Genomic DNA, 22,330 nt, shown 5'->3' with positions numbered 1-22,330 from the left:
TGAAGATTTGGGATCCAGTGATCCACTTACCGGACACTTTGTTTCACCGCCGCCTTCATCACGTGAAATGAAAGCATTTGCACCTTGGGTTTGAAAACCCAAATCATGTATTTTCCAGTATTAATTAACCCCACATTGCGGGATTATGTAGCCATAACAAAGACAGGATGGCGCATATGCATGTGAATCAAGACTCAGGTTCATGGTCCATGTATCCAGTTATGGCTATTCCGGTGTAAATACCGCAACTTGAAACATTTCTTTCATTTCATTTAACTTCACTCAGTTCCTGCTCCGGGAGGCTTGAAATAAGTCAGAATGGCACAACTGAGAACGTTTGTTATTAGTTGTCATTTATCTAACATGATAACCCACGTTCCTCCTCCATTTTCAATAAAGAGCACAGTTACTGTGTGATAACACAGGTTCTACTAAATAACCCTTAACAAAACTGGTATTAAAAGAAATGTATAGATAGAAATGACAATACTGAATATTATCAGTGCATATCTTAGTATTCTTCCTGTCTTATACATATTAGTCATTATAGGCTTTTTAACCCTTAAAGGCTCTGTATTGGGATAGGAGCCAGCACAAAGCTACACCTCACATGATTGGCCTGGGTTTGGCAGGACTGTCCAGAATGGCTCTTTGATATCTGAAGCCAGCCTGACAACCTACATGGGTCAATTCTGCCTCATATAAAACCAGGACTACGGGCACAGCTCACCTTTTACCTTATTGGCATACTTTGTTTCTAGAGATGGATACGCCAGTAACAAAAGGAAGCCTAGCACAGGCTTTACGGATTTGTAACCTTTATATTATAGGAACCGCAAAAGAGAGCAGGGTACTCCTTCTTTAGGATGGCCAGTCTTTTTTCCTCCCCTGATATCCCTCTTTTCTAGGAGCTCAGAATGTTTGCTGGGTATGAGGGTATCACAGGTTCTGCAGCTGTAAAAGTCACAATAATGTATATAGAAACAATAGAAAATGTGTTTAGAATCTAAAATGTGTACTCATGATACAATCTTTTTCTAAATGTTTAATGTCGCATAAATAAGCTGCACCCCTTTAGCCACGCCTTTAACCACACCCCCAACACCTTTATTTGGAGTGTTGGATTGTATGGAGAATTAGTGAATGGTTACTTTGTGAACACAGCACATCCTGAAGAAGATGTCAATTCTCGGCTTTTGGCTACTAAGATCCAGTGAGTGCCTGTGAGAGAGGGAAAGCTTGGTGCTCTGGCCTTAGGCCTGGGAAAGCCCCGAGGATGTATTAGGTCCCCAGTCTCTGGTCCAGGACCAGGCCCTGTGCACCGGGTGTATGTATGAGGTTAAGTGCACTGCACTTTTTACCTGTCACATGCCGGTAAGCCCCTTTTGCCCCTCGGACCCCTCCATGCTCTTTTTATTTTTTGTATGCACTAGCCCCAGTCTTTTGGCTAGGTGAGCGGTACATATGGGAAACAAATGTTATCACACCAGCCGAAAGTGCTGGGGCTTCCCAGGGGAGCGCTTTGTATGTAGTTTTTTGTTTCACACGATTGCACTGTTTTTTGCACAGAGCACATGTGTTTTTTTTCTGACTTTTTTGTATTTTTGATTTAATAATGAAACGAGAGTCGGTACAGTCACGATTTTGAACACTGAAAAGCCATGATGGAGCCGGGTCCCCTAAAAAGGTCTGTTTTTTCTGAGGAGGGGAGTTAGGTAACCTCTCTTCTGAGCGCCCCCCCCCTCCTCCAATCGACTATTCCAGTGGTCTTATGGCTGGGGAGGAAAGGAAGGGGCCGCATATCTTTCGGGAGTGCGACCCCCGAAGAAAATGAAGAAGGGGACCTGGTGTCCACTGTGGCCTTATGGCACTTCTTTATTTTTCTTCACAGCAAAGCACTGACCTCAGGGCTTCAAAAAAATAAAATAAAAATCAATTCTTCTTAGCCCGAGCTGCACAAAGACTCGCGCTATCCCATGCAGCTCACAATCCGCTCGCTCTGTTTTTCAGGGCTCTTAAGAGTTTGTAAACCCATAGAATTTATGTACAGAGAATCTCATATTCCTGTTTATTCTGCACAAACTCAAACTTTGATCAGTCCTTGGTCTTGTCTTAGATTCAGGAGCCATATGCCTACCCCATACATATTTAAATTCCCTGACTGAATTAGCCTCTCCCACTTCTGCTGGGAGACGGATCCACCACCTATTAACCTCTCAGAACGGTACACTTTCCTTAGGCTACATGAAATGAGCATCTATGCAACCAATTACTTAAACATAAACTAAAGAATGCAATACATCTAAATATATGTGAAGAAGTAGGGGGCATCACTCACTTCCCTCACAGATCGATGGTGGTCCTAAGCTGATGCTGCCTGGAAACAAAGGTCTCTTAACTTCCCCATTCTTTCCTCTCTACCCCACAAACCACAGCAGCAGCAGCAGATACCGAAAGGAGGAGCTCGGCGAGAAGCTGAAAGGGGAGCAGGCGGAGATCTCCTAAAATTGGGCCGTCCTTTGCAAGCTGATGCAACTTCGCTTTAAGAAAACCCCTCTCACGTTGACAGTTGCCATCCAGTGCGCTCACCGCTGTCCTCCTGGAGCGAAGGAGCTCAGACCTCTGCAGCATGGTAAGAAGGGGGGGGGGGGGCTGGGGGGCTTTAACCCTTTCGCGGCAGGAGCTGCTTGCGATGAAGAAGAAGCTCCCCCAAGCCAAGAAGGGGTTAATAGCTGTAGGAGAAGAAGTTAGACCAACTATGCACACTCCGATCTAGTAAAGGCTAAAGCTCGTATACATCGCACGCATACCTGCTACATTCCAATGCATACGGGCATATACGGTAAATACCCCGTACCCATCCATATATTACATACAGCAGGCACTCATTCTAGCAGCCAGTGCAGAGACATACCTGTATCCATAGAAATGTCAACATACTAGAGATCTGCATAGTGCCAGTATACATGCCATTAAACAATAACTGCACACAGGGCTTGTGCACTGATACAAATGCACACTCACAGGTATACATCTCATCTGACTTATTATTGTATACAATAAACTCAGACGTCTGGATTATGAATGCATTGAGCATTTTAAACACTGATCTGCATCTCATTTACATACACGGTCTGGCATATTTACATATTGCGACATGCTGTATATTATTTTCCCATAAACATTCAATGTGGCGCATATACATGTAATATACTTGACATATACACAATCACATATACAATTTATAATATAACTGTAGGTCCCAGTACATCAATTCTAACTGGTGGGTTACATGTTTTCTAATGTACCTGATATTTTCTGCTGTTTGTTTTTTCTTCCTTTTTTTCTGAGAAATCTAAAGCATTAATGTACATTTCCTGTAACTATTTACATACCCCATGGGCAGGAGGTGGGGCAGATAGAGGAGGAAGTCCTTACAGTTTGTACTGTATACCAAATACTGTACAGGTTGTTTCTTGGTGAAGAACCCATGGGCCATATGGGAGGATCATAAAAAAATGCCTTATTTTCGGTTTCTCGTTAGAGCATCCTGAATGAGAAGTGATCAGGGATCTCTGATCATCTCCAGGATCATTTCTCCTTCAATTTATTTTTAACTAATTGCCAACATTCTAAGGCTTAAGACTTGGGGGGTATGGAGAAAGCAGGGGATCTGTTAACCCATAGTGTCACACATTATATATTTAACTGAATAGCCTTGTTATTTTAAGTCCAGAAGGCTGGTTTTGGGATGTCTGCAGGAGGGTACATTGTGTCATCACATCTTGTTTGGGTTCACAGCGGTGGGAAGCCACAGATCGGTGTATATGTTACATGTGTAAGTGTTACATTGTATTGCTCCGCTGGATCTACTGTATAGCATTCCACGATCGCAGATTTTATTTGAGGTCATCAGCCTTGCCTCAGCGATACAAGGTCGTGGATGGAGCTGTGGGGGGATCCAGTGTTGTGGGGTGAGTCACTTTTCGGTAATAAGCTCGCTGCAGGACCGTATCATTCTCTCTTGTAACTTTCCATAACATGTGTAGGGGGAGGGGCCTGTCAATTCAATACAGGAATTGGAGAACACGTGGCAGCTGATGTAACTTACACTAGTGGGAGCTGACTTCTGTTTATTAATAATCCGTGGGCTGTGCATCTCCTTGCAGTGGGCTTAAGGGTACAGTGGACCCTTATGCATGGGGTGTGCATATAAACGATTACCCCCCCAAAAATAGAAACTCTGTATTTTCTATGATGAATCTATCAGCCAATTACCTCTCTTTCTGAGCAAAATGTATTGTTAACTATTTCTTGACCAGAGGGGAGTGCATGAGCTGATCTGGGCAATAGGGGTTATGCAGAGTGGCATTTGAGTGCTGACCTGCACTATGCAAAGAAGAAAGGGTTAAGCCCTTGTCAGAGAGGCTGATTGCATTTAAAGGGTGCCCATAGTGTCTTTGGATCAAGTGAATTCTCTGGATTTAACTGTGCATGGCCAGCAGCTGTCCGGCCTTTGTGCGGCTACAACTCATATGAGTCTCAGCCAGCATCCTAAACTATGACAAGTGTTTCTAGTGTTAGTTGGGGATCTTGGGAACAGAGCCGGAGGCTCACTTTTTTTGGCTTGATTTGTTTTGTAGCAGTTATTACCTTCTCATATAATTATAGCTTTATAGGAAACCTTGTCTTTTCATCGAAACATAAAATGACAAATAAGAGCCATTCGGACCATCACTTTTCCTGTAAAGTCCTTGGTCCCCTCTTAGATTCAGTATAGCTGTATGCTAACCCCACGTGTTTCACTTCCATCACTGTATTCCTCTACCACTTATTCTGGGAAACGGCTCCACCTATCCACCACCCTCTCAATAAAGTAATATATGGTACCAATATATAACTTTGTATGAACAGCCCTGATAAAATTAACCCAAATCGATTTTTGGTAACATTGAACCCGTTCTGGTGGCATTTAGATATAAAGTGCTGTTTTTGTCCACGCATATTTTTGTTTTTAACCTTGGGCTAAGTTATCTAGTTTATTGTTCTGTCCGTGTAAATGCAGTGCTTTGCAGCTTGGTTTAATTTCCATGTTAATTAAGTTTTTTTGATCCAGTATTGGGAAAACTGATATGTGTTACTGATACTGTCTAGAATACATTATCCTATCAATACAGAAGGTGGTCCCATGGGTTTGCCCCTAGGGGCTTGATAAGGGAGATGGAGGGAGATTGATCCTGATCTTTCGCCGGAACCGCTGCATGACAATGTCTAACTTCCCAAAAAATCCCAAGCCTTGACATTTTCCAGAGATAAATTCTCTTTGATAGTTGTGGGTATAATAACTGTGCAGAATCTACCGGCGCTCTGTAAATAACATGTAATAATAATGTGATTCTTGTCCATTCTGTTAACATTGTGATTGACAGGAGCAGCCTTATCTCTCGTTTTGCCTTAATTATAGCTCAGGTAGCGCATGTTGCACGGATTTCCCATACGCTTCTAGATACTTTTGCTAACTAAAATGAAATAATATTATATTGTTAACCCATTTAAAGCCAGGGACAATATATATCGCATTGGAAGGGTTGCATTAATAGAAAAACAACATATGTGAGTCGGTTGCCCGTACACGTCGGCTCTGGAATCTCCTCTAGGGTCTTTTCAGATCTGGCGCGGAGAAGAAAAAACAAATCAGATAATTTGCAAAATCTATTGAATCTATTGAATTTACAGTAACACACCCAAATAATTGTGGGGCACCATAAAACTGTTGCCAACATTTTATATTTATCCGGCTCTTTTCTCTAAGATTAAAATTAAGCAAACGTCATCTTTACACTGAAAATAAACATATTAAAATAATATTAAAGTTTCCTCCATGTTCATATCAGCTGAAGTCGCATACCGACACATTGCATCTTATCGAAACATGTAGGAGCAGAATGCTACACTCCTTACCCAAAAATGTTCCTATAATTCTATGTGGTTTTACTTTATTGTGTTGTCAAACAATTGTAGGATATGATACGATATAGCCAACAGTTTTAGTAATTACCCCATTAAGTTGTAACTATCAGACCATGAATATAATAGATTAGCATTTAAATTTAATTGACGTTCTAGATTTATGGCCGTCAGTGAAAGTGTGAAGGTATTTGGGTTGACATGCCAAATTAGGCAGATTTTTCAGCAATAGAATTCCCATTTTTTTGTATACATTTGGTAGGCAAATCTATTTTTACAAACCGACAGAAAAAGCAGGTATTATGATGGACATCAGATTTACCAAGTTAATTCCGGTACTGATTTATCTACTGAATAAGGAAGGACCACCATGATCTGTTCCTAATTCCCGAGATCTGTAGACAATAGTCCTCTAGCGCGTGAGTTTACCTTAGTCTGTATGGACGAAGCTCTACAGAAATTGTTGGCGCCATGTAAATATAAGATAATAATAATTTAGATGGCAATCTGAATCAGAGATGCCGAGATGCCGAGAAATGGTCAAACCAAATGCAACCAAATCTCATCCATCAGCTATAGGATATAGAACCTTTAGTAAATAGCGGGTTTATTATTAAGTACTTCCAGAAATTGGTAACTCAAAACTTAATTGTCAACCTTTATATATTATGACAACATTACTTGTTTTTCAAACCTTTTTTTGTATGGTTTCTACTCAATTCACGGAATAATTTGGCCATATTGTATACAAATCCATTCTGTGTTAAATCTGGAACAATGAACTTAAAAATTCAGTTGGTTTCCATGGTAATTTTTTATTTTTCCCAATCATTTTCCTTTTAATAAGACCCAATCTCTATATCTATTTTTTTTAAAGGTACCATTATACTTTTATTAAATAGATTAAACAACATCCATTCCATTCCTAGAAGAGATCTTTAAAATGGCAAGCGCTGATATTTTGTTTTATGTATATTAAGTTCATTTCTGCATGTGGTGGATGAAATACTTTCTTTGGTCAGTCCTGTTGAGAAAAACATAAAATAAAACAGAAGTAGGATTTTACAAAGATTTGAACCCATAGTTAAGCTGACACAGTTATTCTATTTTTCACGTGGAGAGAACAGACCACTGACTATAGTTATTAGCCGTAAAAAATGAGGATTTCATTAAAAAGCTAGGTCAGCCGTAGGTATATGTGCAGCTGTCTTCTCATTTAATGTTTGTTTTGTATAAATGCACCTGGAATTTAATGAACCGCATGTGTTAATTACTTTATACATACATACAATAAGCAGTTTAAATGCTATTTATACCCTTTCCCCATTTTTGTGTGTGTATTATGTTCAAGTGGTATAATTACTGTTTGTGGATACAATTGATCCTTTAAAATTAAATTCCAGTGATATGTATAAATTAAGGAAAATGTTGAATTTATATAATAATATCTTTTTGTCCATATGGGCTACATTATTGCATCCCCTTGCAATAAGCATTCTTTTTACGGGTGCCTTAACATTTCTATGTTCCTTTGAATGGTTGAAAGCCAAGTTAGTGGAGAGTATGTCTCTGATCCATCATCTAATGGTTTTAAAGAACCCACAGCCTATAAAATATCAGGAATCAGTTGGGCTACAGAAAGAGTTTGTTGGGCCAGTAAAAAAGGGGTTACCTCTTGAACTGATAATTCTATAAGTGAACACACGGGGAAAGAACCTGTTCGCAAACTTAGAGCAACTTGGGGTTTGTTCCTCTAAAGCCTCTTTCCCTCCTTGAATATTGTCACCTTGTGACACGTGCGATGGCCCAACATATTGTCTCGAGAGGCTCCCTCATAGCTTTCATTCCTTCTGTTGAGTTAATGTTTAAACCTAGTATAACGTATCATTAAAAACCACGTGTAAAGGATAGACAAGCAAGCTTCGGAAATGGTGTCAAATGCCACAATTTGGCTTCCGCATGACATAGGTAGGCTTTTTCTGATTCATAAAAGTTCCAATTTTATATTGGACACAGAACCTATACGCAGCTGGACATTCCTTCAAAGTCCTGCTGACGTATTATCTCGGCTTACATATGAGCCTTCTAATGAAAATCAACGGGTTCAAAAACAGTTTACATGATCATTTTGTGCGTTAATCATTGAGATACGGCTCCAACAGGGAAGCAGTTCACATTGGAGGTTGAAGTTTTATGAGAAGAAAGCTTGATTACGTCAGTGTTCACTTTAAGGCAAATATGCTTTATGATCAGATTGAGTTTTAAGTACAACATAACGCAGAGTGGATAGTTTTAGATCAATGTATATCACATAGAATGCATTTGTAACTTCTTGAATGTAGTTTTATTGTCAGCTTGTTGATGGTTAGATCTTCTTATTATATAATATATATATATATATATATATATATATATATTATTGACTATATTGTTGTTCACAAGTGAAAGGGGAAGGGACTCTTGACATAGACATGATTGAACTATCCTTTTTAACAGAGAACACAGAAATATCAATTACGTGACCTTTATTAAGGGCTTTTTTAGACCTTTTAGCCCAACATCACATGACAGATGTTCTGTGCAGAGTGCTGTCATTGGAACTGATCACATGAGTTATTGATAATCACATCCGGCCCTAGTGAGCCCTTGAATGTCACTTTGTTATTAGAATCCGGGGATATGGAAATTAAAGAAGGAGGTTCTAGATATAATGAGCAATGAAAACCTTTGATGGATCGAACAAAACATACGCTAAAAAATAAAACTCTTTGTTGAGGATATATTGTGTTTTAATCGTTATTGTTTTAATATATTAAACATACAGATAACACATACCCACCATCATCAGATAATGAGTGTGCTTGTCTTTGCGATGAAGTTGCGGCAGATTAGCGTGGGCTACTAAGAGCTAGGAGATGAGCTACCTGTTCCTGGCCGCCGGTCTAAGGGATCGTAAACAGGAAGATGGTAACCACAAAACGATGCTGCACAGGAGACTGATGTCTGCATTCTACGCTATAAACCAAACACATTGTCTAATGAATGCAGCAAACCTGTTTTAAAACTGTTTTTCATGGAGGAAAATCACTAGATTGGGAAATTCCAAAAGCCCCGTTGTGTCATTTTATATAGATACCTATTCTATACCATGTGTTCCTGAGCAAACCCACAGCTGACAAGTCTTCTCGTCTTTCTAATCAATGGCCCTTTGACAGTTTCTTGAAAACTAAGTAAAAAGAGCTAAACAGCTTGTCACCATTTTTGAGAATGCAAGTCTATGGGAAACCCTCAGGCATGTCCCTGGCCTGCTGTCTGTTTAGCCCTGATAGGAGTCATACCTTTAGCATACCCAAGGGTGTGTTATTAGGAAGCACGAGTAGTTGTGGTCTTTAAAGTTTTAGTGTAAGTCGAGCTCTTTCTATGACCTTCTGACCATAGCATTTAAAAAAAAAAGTGGTTTCAGGGAGAATTCAAAATTAGCTGACCTGAGACCCTTGAGCTCGTCGATCTCAGAGACTCAATCACTTTGTAATAGACAAGTTGTCACCTGTTTTATCCCAATTATTGAAGCTCAGCATGCCATAGGGTGGATACCAGGCATTCTCACTTAAGTGAAAGTAGTTATCACTTTACTCATCTTACAGTAAAAAGAGTCACTCTCCATTGTGACTCTTCAGTGTAACGTAATCATGGATTAATTTGGTGTATAAAATCAGGAGAATCAGTTGTACTGTTGTAAGCGGGCAAGGCTTTTGAATATATTCTTACTGGAACCGAAGATGTTAAAGGGGTCGCTGAGAGTTTTATCATAAACCCTGTTGAAATTCTTTTTGATATTTTGATAAGAATATTACAGATATGGCAGGCTAAAATAATCTTAGTGTTGCAAAGCTCCCATAAGAAAAGCCTTTCTAGTTTTAAAGCTTTCTGTGGAATACATGTACACGTGGGAATCATTTATCCCTTTAACTCCATGGAATAACAGAACTGGAGATGCTTCTTTCAGCCGCTCGAAAGGTCTCCGTGTCTCCGATACCTAAGAACAGAAGTGCCAAACTCAAAGGCTGCAGACCTGCCAGAGATTTACGTTCCATCATATGCACAGAATCACACAATATACATCGTGAATCAATTTAAAATGTCTATGCTATTATCTTGAAAATCCACTTCGTCCATGTTCACAAAGACTAGGGTTCAGACTATAGGGATATTAGACGGCTGGGGTCGGAATAGGCAAGGAGTGAAGGACATATTAGTCTCTGTTTTTAGAAGACCTGGTTATCAGTAGAGGAGAGGCAGTCCTGGAAAAAAAAGGGTTAAAAGATCAGCAAATATGTTTTGTTATTATACTGCCTTTTCAACGCTAGAGAAACTGACGTACAAGTGTCCCGGACTAACTTCAGGCCGGGAGAAATATATTCCAACCTTACTTAAGGTCTGACCCTGACTTTTGTTAATGCTCATTGCAAAACTTACCGGAATTGTTTAAAAATGAAAAGCCAAATCAACGATGTATCAATGCTACTGTAACCAACAGTGTTAGAAAAAACATTTCTATTACATGACAATAGCAACATTGCACATTATGTAGTTAGACACAATTTTTTTTTAGCCTAAATGGAAATTGCGGCAGGGAATCCTCCCGCTCCTCTCGCCGAGACACCACAGTGACTAAGTTACCCAAGTCTGTCTTATTATAGAGATATCATGTTTCTACAGTTTTAATAAATATGTAAATGAAATGTTTTTGTCAAACAGAGTGATGCTCAACCATCGCGTTATTAATGAATATTGCTGATATTAATATGTGACATCCCTCAGTTTGTTCTGTGCTCAATGAAGTAGGCATGGGTGGCATGGTCATGATGGCAGGTACCATACTGTCTTTTCCTTACTCTCACCGGATACAGGTAATACTCGTCAATCCAAAAGAACAGAACTGCTGATTTGCAGCAGCATCCTAGACATATCTCCAACGGGGCCAGGCACACATGGCACTCTGCACTCTCATCTGGACCTCCACACCAAGCCTGGCACGTCACGTTTGATCTCTTTCCAGTTCTTTCCCTTTGGTTCGCTTCCACATGGTCTCCAGGGGAAGCCTCAGTCTTTGATTCTTTTGGCTGGCGCAGAGTCAGCGACCGCTTTCAATTAGGATCTTTAAAACGTTATTACCAAAACTAAGCCGTTTACGAGACGCATTACAAGCGTATGGTTTAAGATCCTTTACAAATCAGATTATACTGTGTATACTAAAAAGACATTTGTAATTTTGTATTTTAATCTTGATATTATACCAAGCTCTGGAAAAATGGCCCAGCTCATCCCAGTACAGGCTGTTGGGTTGGCCTTTGTTTTCCACCGTCTGCCACCAGCAGCAAGGTGTGTGACCTTCATTTTGTTCCAGGCGCCCCGAGGCCGGGCACAGTGTTCATGGTAAGACAGATGTCTTTGAACGGTTGCCACAAACCTGTTGGAGCTGGGTTATCAAGCTGCCATGACCCTGCCGATCTCAGCACTGCCAAGCTATTGGCCGTATTCTGTAGAACCTTATATAGAGCTGAGGTTGGCTGTGTGTGTTTGAATCCTGCGTCAGAAATTTGGCAGCTTCTGTGTCCTCTTTGCCACTAACATTAGCTGGTGATATTTACTTTGTCTCAGCCCCTTGGAAGTCCTGACAAACAACATATTTGTTATGGTTTTAGTTCCAGGGATATTTTTTTTATAGATAAAAGAAACCGTCTCTCTAAACAAGGGTTATACATGAACCATGTAAGCTTAGAAGATTATTTTGACCCAGAATAAACAAGCAAAAGGCTTGCATAGTGACTTCTGCCCAACGGGGTGGATATGTCAGAACCTGACAAACGGAGTATCAAAATAAGGCACACCAAGAATGGGGAGTACGAAAGAACTATCAAACCTCATGCCATTCTATTACTTAATAATAATAATTATTATTATTATTATTATTGCGCTTAAAGTCCCTAATGCCTTTGTACCTCCACGTATTGTTTCCTTGAAACGTGATTCAAAGTGGCTAAATCTCATCTACTTTCACTGCATGAAGTCTAAAAGGCGTCCAAATTACTAAAAACACTTGTGTGTACACCGGGATGATATGCACAACCATAAGATAATTAATAAAACTGAATAATGGGTTTATTAGTTCCATTGATGAAGATCACATGTTGTGCTTTCAATCTTCTGAGCTTTCAAATGTCTCTAGGAGTAAGGTGACCTATTTAAGACCATTTTTTTAACGTCTTTATTGTTTTAATGGTAAAGTTGTAATAAAAGAAAATAAAGTGATAAACCAAACACACCCAACATTTGTTACACTGAAGCAGTCACCTAGTGAGTGACAATAGTCTCCCACCCGCCATAATTTGGAAGATCTTGGAAGATTTTCAGAAGATTTCTGTAAAACATTCAAGCCTTCTAGTTGCCTAATATTCTTAGTAGCCCTGACTGTCAGGATTTGTCGATCCAGTCTTGTGATTTCGTAATTCTGTTATTTCATGGTGGAGGGTTCTTAGAAAGTGCTTGTCGTGTAAGAACAGATAAAAACAGAGAAGTTAGTGGTGTTATTAGCTTTGAACAAATGTTAGTACCCTTTAAGTTCCAGATACTGATACAGATACTGATGAGCCCAGCCAAGCAGCACACTAGCACGCCGTCAAATATACATTTGCCAGACAAATCTAAGCCAAACAGCTTTTTTTATTTCTGAGAATGTTGCCCTACTACAACTTTCATCCAGAAAAACACAGTATAATGCTCTAATACATCCCAATATCAGCAAAAGTGAACGGTGGACCGGTGTCAAACATTCAGTGCCGCAATGGTCCAAGCAGAAGTCTAACAAGACTCTCTTTGTGGTGTCCCCTCTTTTCAGATATTCCAAAAATATTCCCAAAGAAAATAAACATTTTACAGGCGCTTAGGAATTTCTCATTCCTGTGCTGTCAGCCATGACATTGAATATTTGTTTTCCATGTCAGCTGTTTAGTTCGTTAACGTAATTTAAAACCCGTTAAGCAGTACATGCGTCTGTTTGATTCTGACCATCGCAGTGGGGTTGTGTAATCAGTTTATTAGGCACAGTTTTCATTCGGTTGTACATATAGAGCATGACATGATCATTATAGTTTTGAGTTGAGGGTATACAGCGAGCCTCGTGGCAAAAAGAGCGAATAATGATGAGATGATGTGGTCTGGCTAAAAACACACGGGGGGGGGGGGTATATGGTTTTTAAAACTTTTATAAACAAAATGTGGGGAATTCCAGATATAAAATGTTCTTTGTATTCCAAGTGGGTAAACTCCTTGCACTTTATGATATCTACGAGGCTTCCAAATGACTACCAAATCTTGTTTGGACACTGGGGAAAAAAATTGTGTATCAGAACCCCCCCCACTATGGACAATATTCAGCAATGATTTTTTGGGGTTTATCTTTTCTGCGTTTTATCATTAGAGGGACAGTCCAATGTTTCTATAATGGCTGAAAACAGGTGGAAACTGTTAATATTGGCACAGGATTATTATGACTCCTTCTATGTGTTTGAATGCACATAATATGCATATGATGACTGGAGTGTACCCTTACGTCTATGGGCCATGGCTGATTGGGTAGGGTCAATGTGGCTCCCAGATTTCTTTAGATTAAGCCAGGAACATCACTAGCATCATTCGCTGCAGGCTATTAGGAAGCGAGGGAAAATAACCCTCTATCATTCAGGGGCTGTTACACTCCTAATGGATGCTGCCCCTTGACGTACTATAAAGGCGTGGCATGCTTTACCTTCACAGCTAGTGTTTTCTTGATGCCTGTAATATATGTGTACGTGTGTTTAATATTATTTGTATACTCCACAGTTTACAGTATAATAAAGGGAATGTACAGGACACAGAGTAACAATCTGGTTTCTTTTCAGCTCAGAAAACTGAACTACTAAAAAACAAACCAGCAACTCCTTCTGAAACTCAAGGCAGGCTCAAGAAGAAGTGACAGAACTTGTAACTCCTACCTAAGAAAGTACCCCCTGGGAGGACCATGAGTGAGAAATGCGGTGAGAGGATGTTGGTAAGTGATTTGGAATAAGTTCATCTCACCAACATGACAGGCTAGCGGGAGGAGACATATCGGAGTCTATTTGGTGAACCTTTTTTATTTTTTTCTCATTTTTTAGCAATTCCGCTTCTCAGTTTATGAGCACTAGATGATGTTTTAAAAGGCTTTAGTATTTAGTAATTATTAACTAACGTGAACATGACTGCAGTTTCCTCAGATCAGTTAAACCCATAACCCAACAGACTTTACGATTTTAGCGTGATGTCATCGGTACCTGCCAAAGCTCCTGAGTTTCCGGCATCTCTAAGTTTACTACCCAAAGAAATAATGTATTTGTTCACTTTAGAGGGTCCATGTTTTAGCCTCCTATCTCAGTAGTTAAGGCCCAGAGTTTAGTGGATTGAAGACATCTTTCTATATGCTGGTTTTTATCAGTTGCATTGCAATTGTATTTGTTCTCTATTTACTTTATCATTGTTACAGTGTATCAATGTGTAGAATTTTACAGAACTTGAAAAAGTTAGAGGGCAGAATGAAGGGGGGGGTAATTGCAAATTTAGGGCAACTGACAAGCAATATAATTGGAGCGCACATGGTAAGTAGATCTCACATATTCTGTAGGTAGAGTTCCGTTTCGTAAACTCAGAGGATGCAGGAGCGTTCTGTCTCTGTGACTTAAACAGTGTATAAGGGGGTTATGGGTACCACAGGGAGACCTCTGGCATTCGCTCCCTTTATCATCCAAGGCAGATGTCTCTTGGTGTAACTGGGAAAGTGACCAGATAACTCAGAAATCACCCCACCCAGTAACCACGCACGTAACATGCTGACACGCAATTCCGCCTTAACCTCCTCATTCATGGCTCTTTGAATCTAGCACGTGACAGATGGACAATTTTTTTAAAAAAAAACTCACATGCGAGAGTAAAAGATTACGGCGGAAAATCAAACATCCGCTTCTATACATGTTTAGCAGTCACGGTTTAAATACACAGAGAGGAAACCGGAAAGTGGTGGGGTGAGCGGTAAAAGCTATGAGGGAATTCATTTTGTGCAAATTCTTAAAGCTTTGGATGTGGGAATGAGGTAAATTAATTTATTCTATCTGTTCTTATAGATTATGTAAGAAGTAGGGGTCATAGAATGGTGAACTTTCCCCTAGTTGTATCATGTTTGGAAATGCAGTGGCTTAACTGTTCTGATCATGGCCTGCTAGCCAAGTGGTCTAGGTGGGACGGTGGCAAACCTTGTCTCTTGTGTTGCTATATTTTCCCCAAGATGTGTCACAAGAATTAAGGGAAAACATCACAAGATGCATCTTCTGACACTGCTGTCACCTTGAGAGGCAAAAGCTGGATATTGATGGCACTTCAGCCTTACGTGAAGTACATCCTAAGAAGGAAACCTGCCCAAGGCAGTATATTTTTGTGTATGCTGTAAAATAAAGTTTCCTTGTTAAGCAGATCTTTGTAAATGTTTAGAATTCTGTTTGGGGGCTTATCATGGGCTACTGCATAAAGTTTTGCTCAATGCTCACTATGGTACCCTTGTGCTATGGTTATGTTTGCTGGTGCAAGGATCCTCTTATGGAAAAGTGAAGCTGTGAGCTAAATATATGCTCAAAAATAATGTCCAACAACAAATCCACCTCTGCAAAATATAAAATAAACTTGTTCCAGCTTATGTAGCAAAATCAATTCCCCTTCACAAAAGATCAGAACTTTGGATCAGACCTTTGACCTAATAGAGCAATGAAGATGGATTCAAGTAAACAGCATTTATTACACAAAATATCTTACAATTTACAAAGTAATGGGTCACCCAGGTCTCTACTCCCAAGTCCTTCAAGCCGTCTCTTTATAGAGCAAACAGGATAGAATGTCCTTGATGTTCTTCATCTGGTGTGCTTTATTCTTATGTTCTTCCCCAGCTTAACTTTGATACCCTTGTAAAATTGTTATCATGGGCTGACTCGATACAAGAAGCAATGAGTATAAAAGTCGGAATTCTCACATAGAATGTAAAAATGCACATTGCATTCGAATGAAGGAATAAGACAAGGTCCACTAGCTCCAAAGTTTTATCTCACCAATCCTCCCTTCCTTTTTCATATAAAGCTACCGCCTTGTAATTTTGTAAGGACCAAAAAGTTGAGATCTTCTATAGATACCGTAGCTAACTTTTCAGTGCTCGTCTTTTTTTTTTTTTTAATTTTAACATAAAAAATAATAGTCCGAAACCTCAGCCCTAATGGTGTCTCGCATGTGTTTTTGTAACCATAGGCTTGTTTGCCCAATTGTAAAGTTGTCCCCATGAAGACCCTAGCAGGCGTCTGTACCACCTGAAAGGTATTCAAGAGCAAAGGTCTAAATGTGGAGCAATTATTTTTGTGATCGCACCAGACTTTGCACTTTTTGCCGGAGGTTCTTCCTTATAAACATGGCCCAATGCCCCTGTTTTTCATTGTACAAACTTAACCTCAGGATCAATACACGTCGGAGAGGAGTGGGAAATTATCTGTGGATTCTGTGCACCCAGGGTCAGATGTGACCTGATTGGCTATGCCAGTGATGATTCTCCAAATTGTGCAATGTTACAATTCCTAATATTTCTCTTCCCCGAATCAGGAGGAAGTTACACAAACAAAAAAATACAACGTGGTTGTTTGCCGAACGTATTCTTAGCAACAGAAGTTAATCAGTACGTCTCTTGATGTCATATGTTTTCTTTCACAGGGTTCGGAGTGTACACCTGTGTTTTACTAGTTATTGTATTTATCTCATACATCTCCTTTAATAATGATGTATATTAAAAAAAGGTCTTTTTCAGGATATATAGAATGTTGGCTGTATATTTGTTATTTTGCTTTATACATCGACCTCTAAACCTTATTATTTTCTAGATAAATACAATGGTTTATCTCTTTGCTCAACATACAACAAACATTGTGTTTTTTCACCATACAACACAATATCCAATCTGCCCAGGGCCAACAGTGATCTTTTATAGGGATATTACATTTATACATACAAGATATATTCCTGAGGTTTGTTCCCAAATCCTGTGTTTATTATTATTGAATATTATTTAACCATACGCGAGAAATGTGTTTTACACACCAGTGGTTTTATGTTGAGGATTTTTGTGTCCTTGTGTTATATTAGTGAGGGCATGTGAGTGCCTGTTTGTGTCCAATTATTGTTTTTGTCCACGGGATGTACTAGCTGAGCACATGTTCTGCCTTTTATCTGAGGTCATGCTTTCGTTGTGACCTCCTCCACTCCCCTACCAGGAGACCTCTCTTTACCCAAACGCGATGTTCTCCAGCCTACAGCATCTGGCTTCACAGTTGGGGGATTGACTGTGCCGTCCTGGTATTCCCGGGATCAGGCAGGCAAAGTTCAAAAAGTGGACCTGTCAATTTAAAAAAACCTTCTTCGTACTCGATGGAGCCTAATAACGGTCCTTAAGCTGCTTTGACATTTCTTAGAAATGGTTATCTGGTTTTAAGGATATTCTAACACTACGTTTCAACCTAATAGATGAGCCGTCCGTTACATCGGTATTACGTTTATTAAGTGAGCTGTAAGATGTCAGATTTGGAAAAAGTGACAGGTCCACCTAATGTGTTTCTGCCACCGACGGCTTAAACCATTTCTCCAGTGCCGACCTTGGGGCTCTTGGCGATCTTTTCTAATTCCTCTAACATTTCTTGTATTTTGTATTGCTACACCTAAGTCTGTCCCTTAATTTGGCCTTATCTGCTAGATAAACAATATTGAACTTATTTTTTAGCTTTATGATCTAATTAGACGATTACCCCTTTTATTGTATCAGTGCACCTTCCAGAATTTTAAAACATAACCAGCTGTCACATCAGTCAAGTCGGCTAGAAGAATTTTAGTCCCTGTGCCAGATTCCATTCATTAGTGAGTCCTTCCCTCTACCAAGAGTCTAAAATCGGTGGTCAGTTCTTTTTAGAATCCAAGACCCCCATTATCAGGTGTCTGTATATAAACTGCCAAAAAAAGCATACGGAGATGTATCAAGAGTTACATTTGAAAAATAGAAAAGCTTGTGTTATTTTGTTTGGGATCTCATCATATTTGTCTTATCATATCATATGATTGTTCTATACAAATCAAAATAAAATAAATAATCTATTTTATAAATACTGATGTAAGGAAAGCCAACAGTTACCTTCAGTGTGAATGTGGCAGACTTTGGCATGGGTGTTGATATACATCATTATTGGGTCTTTATTATCCATGTTTGTAACCTGTTGTAAGGAAGAGGTTAATCCTCAACTATTTCTGTCTCTACCAATGAGAGAGAGAGATCAGCACAAGCATGAGCCTGAGCCATGATCAGCAGCCCTCAGGGGGTTAAATTGAAAGCCACAGATGGGTACTATCATATGCAGTCATCCGAACATGCAGAACAGTTCTATGACCTGGAAAGCCTGCCTCCGGGGGGCGCTGAGACAGCATTCCCTCGTCCGTATGTGTTAACCTTTCCTTAAACAGTGTCACCTTCCTCCCATCTCTTACTGCCCCGATATTCTACCCTAGCAATATAACGCCCACCTTAACTCCATACAATGCCTGTTGGGTAAAAACCCCACTACATACCAACCCCATGCCCAAACGCCAATCCTATAGGCCACCAACTAGTTTATAGGCTGAAAACTGAAACACAAATAAGGTTACTGATCAAAATATCCATAATTATTATTAAATACCCCAAATTCTCCAGGCTACATATGTTTATTTTCAAAACTTTATGAATATTTAATCAAATTAAACAGAAATGTCTTATTTTAAACAATACCCTATTACTGCCAAACTAGGCAGACATTAACACCCCTATGAGTCTTATGAACCCAAATTACATGCAACTACCCCTACACTTAACTTTTTGGTAGCACAAGGTCATGCTAATGTTTCCACGTAATTAGTAGCCTCTCTCGCACCCGCTGGTTTATTTTAGCGATCGCTATATGCGTCTGACTCACCAGCTTAGAGGTTTTTGCCTCTCACATCAAGAAACAGCTGACCATAATCTGAAGCTTCACTCTGAGCATTTATCACGGGGACCGGGCCCAGACTTGACGATGGGCAACTGGGCAAATCACCCCCCCCACGTACCTTTCCGCTCGCGCCCCCGATCTTGTCCTATATGGTACATTAAAAGTGCCAGGACCCAGTCTGTCCTTGACCGGGTTCATCTGCTGCGGGCAGAAGAGGTATTTTCCACTGGCCCGAAGCAATACTGGCCGGCACTTACATCTTTATGACTCACTACAACGCCGTGAGGGAAATCACATCTGGCCCTCTGCCCCCAGCCAGTGCTCTGCTGGACGGAGCGGAAAGCCTCTCTGGCCTTTTAAATGAGCAATTATCTCTTGGTAAATCAAAAAAAAAATATCAGTTTGGGAGGCAGATGTGTTAACTAGAATTAATGTCAAACATATTTGTTTTTTTTGATTTACCGTATTGAATTGACAATCTTTATAACTTCCGTTCCGTGCCACTTTTGGTCATCACTAAAATCTTGAGCAACTTGGTAAAGAGTTAGTGCTTTGTTTGTAAGAAAGGGGCATTCTCGGTGTAAGAATCTTTAGTAATCATCTGCTGTTCCAATAGGGCATTAACATCTTAATAAGACTTTAAAGGAATTGTCTACAATGTAACAATACCTATTTAATCAGAAAGAGAGTCAGTCTGCGCTGGCCAACAATCTTTTAGAAGGTGTTTTAGAGTGTAGTGTTGGTTACACGTTACACGTTACACGTAACATCGTAGCACCCCTGATGTAGATGCCACACTGGGAAGCTTTGCTGGTTAGCATTACATGTGTTATGCCCGGACGCGTGGACAGACACGTGACTTGCGCATCCAACACGGTGTGTTTCCTGACTATTTAGTCAGGATCCCATATGTTCGTCCTATATGAAGCATCTCTCGCCCCCACTTCATCCATGCTCTTTGGACGTTTGTGCTTCGCTTATCTTCTGGACATGCTCTCCCATGAGGGCACTTTGTAGTTACGCACGCGGTAACAGCTGGGTCCCTCCAAGCTAAATACTCCAAATGTGTACTGATAGTCGGAGCGAGAGACGGAGAGAGACGGAGAACGGAGTCCAGAGCAGAAATAAAACTGGGGGATGGGATGCCACCGCAGAACACAGCAGAGAGCCTCGAATTGTGGGCATGAGTCATTCCGATATTGGTGGAGGCAAATAATGGGGGTCGGGGGGGGTTCTGTATCCATCCCTGCAAGTGAAGCAGCATCTTAGAGGCAGAAACCTTCTGTGACATCAGTAGTACTCTAAACCATGTGTCCGATCTGACAAACTAATATATATATAAGCAGGGACAGCCGGCGAAGACCATTTGGTCCACGTCTGTTAATTTTGTATATTTAAAATTGCAGACCTCATCTGATCTCTGGCATTTACTTTAAAGTTGATAAGCGCATTCAGTTATTCAGTTTGCTAGAAGTATCTTAATGCCGGGATATACCCTCACTCGGGTTATTGATATGACCCCACAGTGCACTGGTTGTGGATAACGTTCTATGCCGCAGGTCTTTTGTAATAGACGTGAAATGTTTTCTTTCCTGGACTCATATCCATTTGTACTATAGGCATATTTTTGGTCACAGCTTGACCAATATGTATAGAATTTAGGAGCCAAGGAGACATATGTTGAGCTACTTGTTTTCTTTAAAGGACAAGAAAGCGTGATGTCCATAAACGCTCATATAATATTTCTGTATAAAATAGATGCCAGCAGTAACATTTCAAGTCTTGGACAAGGTTGTTTCTGGTAACCAACTAGACAGACATTATACCTGACCTGGCTGATTGCTTCAGAAGCTCAGATTTAGGTCTTTCGTTTTTCCTGTAATGTGGTATTGGGGGACGTGCTTTTCTCCCGCACTCTTTTATGAAGTCCAGGCCTTGATATAGACTACTGAGCCTTTCTATCAAAAAGGGAAGACAATGGAATTTTCCGGGACAGTAACCATACTAAAAATCTCAGTGTATTGTAAGAAGCGTTGCGTCAATAATGATAATAATGTGCGTCAAGCACTCCAATTAAATGAAAGTGCTCTCTCACTAGTTTAACTATGCTTCATACAGGGTCCGCTCAGCCCTGTATAGTGATGTGAAAATGTTCAACTCTACTGCAAACTCTTATGTAATTAGACATTGACTCATCCTGGTGTACACGTTGGGGGGTATTTAGTTGGTGGGGTAAGCAAAGTCTGAATGGGGCTGTTACAGTAGCCGTAGCACCGCCTAATCAGTACTCCTGGGGTATATAGTCCATCGGCACAATATTCAGAAGTGAATTTCCATTACTGAATTATTACGTAAAAAGTTAGTTTGTGCGGAACACTTCGGCTACAATTTTACACCGGAGTAAAGACTTCTGGGTTTGTCATATACTGGATGCTTTCAGCAGGTGTATAGGCTTGGTTGTGTTTGGAAAAATACCACAAGTGCTCTAGGTTTTTAAATAGTCCACGGGTTTCCCAGTACATGGTGTCCACGGTCTATATTTGTTTCTTGCTGGAAAGCTGTAGGGGTGGTCATAAAGCGTGTCCCTCCTGTACCGGCGGTGACCACATATCATGGCTGAGCTCGCTACCCGTGAGCAAAGTGTAGCGTGTTTCGTAATACCTCTCAAGTTTACACTCTAGAGTATATATATATATATATTTATATATATTTATTATATGGATAAAAGCCTATGCTGTAAAAGAGCATTCCTAGATTCTACCACCAAATTCTGACCGCTGGATAATCTTAGATTGCTGACACTGAAGATAACTTCGTAATATCTGGTTTGGCCATCACTACGATCCAAAGCCATTGTGTTCTACTTGTAAGTAGGGCGGGCGCTCGATTCCTCTAATTCACTTCCATTTTAGATATGGAAACAATACTGTAGCGCGGTATAAGGCCACTCATCGTCTCCAACGATCATTGTTTAGGACGTTCAAAGCAGTAGGTTTTGGATTCCGTTGGAATGAGGAATTTTCCCCAACGGCGTGAAGGTTGTCTTCCTGATAACATAGGAGGAAACATCTCTTGAAGCCCCTTTTTGTGCATCTCAGGAAATTGCATTGAGAGCCCGGGAGAAGTTGAAATCCTTGCCTGTGTGCATGTGGTTTCCTTAGTGAAGGCAGCTCTCCTCTCCGAGGTGGAGGGCCTCTGTGTAATCGGGTGTGTAATAGATGCAGGGGGAGAAGGAGTGTGAAGCAGCTGGATTCCTC

The 22,330-nt window shown here is 40.2% G+C and overlaps 1 protein-coding gene across 1 annotated transcript in view; it reads left to right on the top strand.

The window, feature by feature from the left end:
- Window positions 1–2,492: 2,492 nt before the first annotated feature.
- The window catches only part of SLC6A9 (solute carrier family 6 member 9), a 42,300-nt gene continuing 22,462 nt past the window's right edge, over window positions 2,493–22,330 (top strand). Inside the window, exons 1-2 of the mRNA XM_053470086.1 lie at window positions 2,493–2,632; window positions 13,908–14,056. Of these exons, the coding sequence (XP_053326061.1) occupies window positions 14,027–14,056 (30 nt within the window). The 5' untranslated portion in view covers window positions 2,493–2,632; window positions 13,908–14,026. The remainder of the gene's footprint in view (window positions 2,633–13,907; window positions 14,057–22,330) is intronic.

The sequence above is a fragment of the Spea bombifrons genome, chromosome 6 (assembly GCF_027358695.1).
Source record: "Spea bombifrons isolate aSpeBom1 chromosome 6, aSpeBom1.2.pri, whole genome shotgun sequence".
NCBI classification, from domain to species: Eukaryota; Metazoa; Chordata; class Amphibia; order Anura; family Pelobatidae; genus Spea; species Spea bombifrons.
This window is presented reverse-complemented; position numbering and strand designations above follow the sequence as displayed.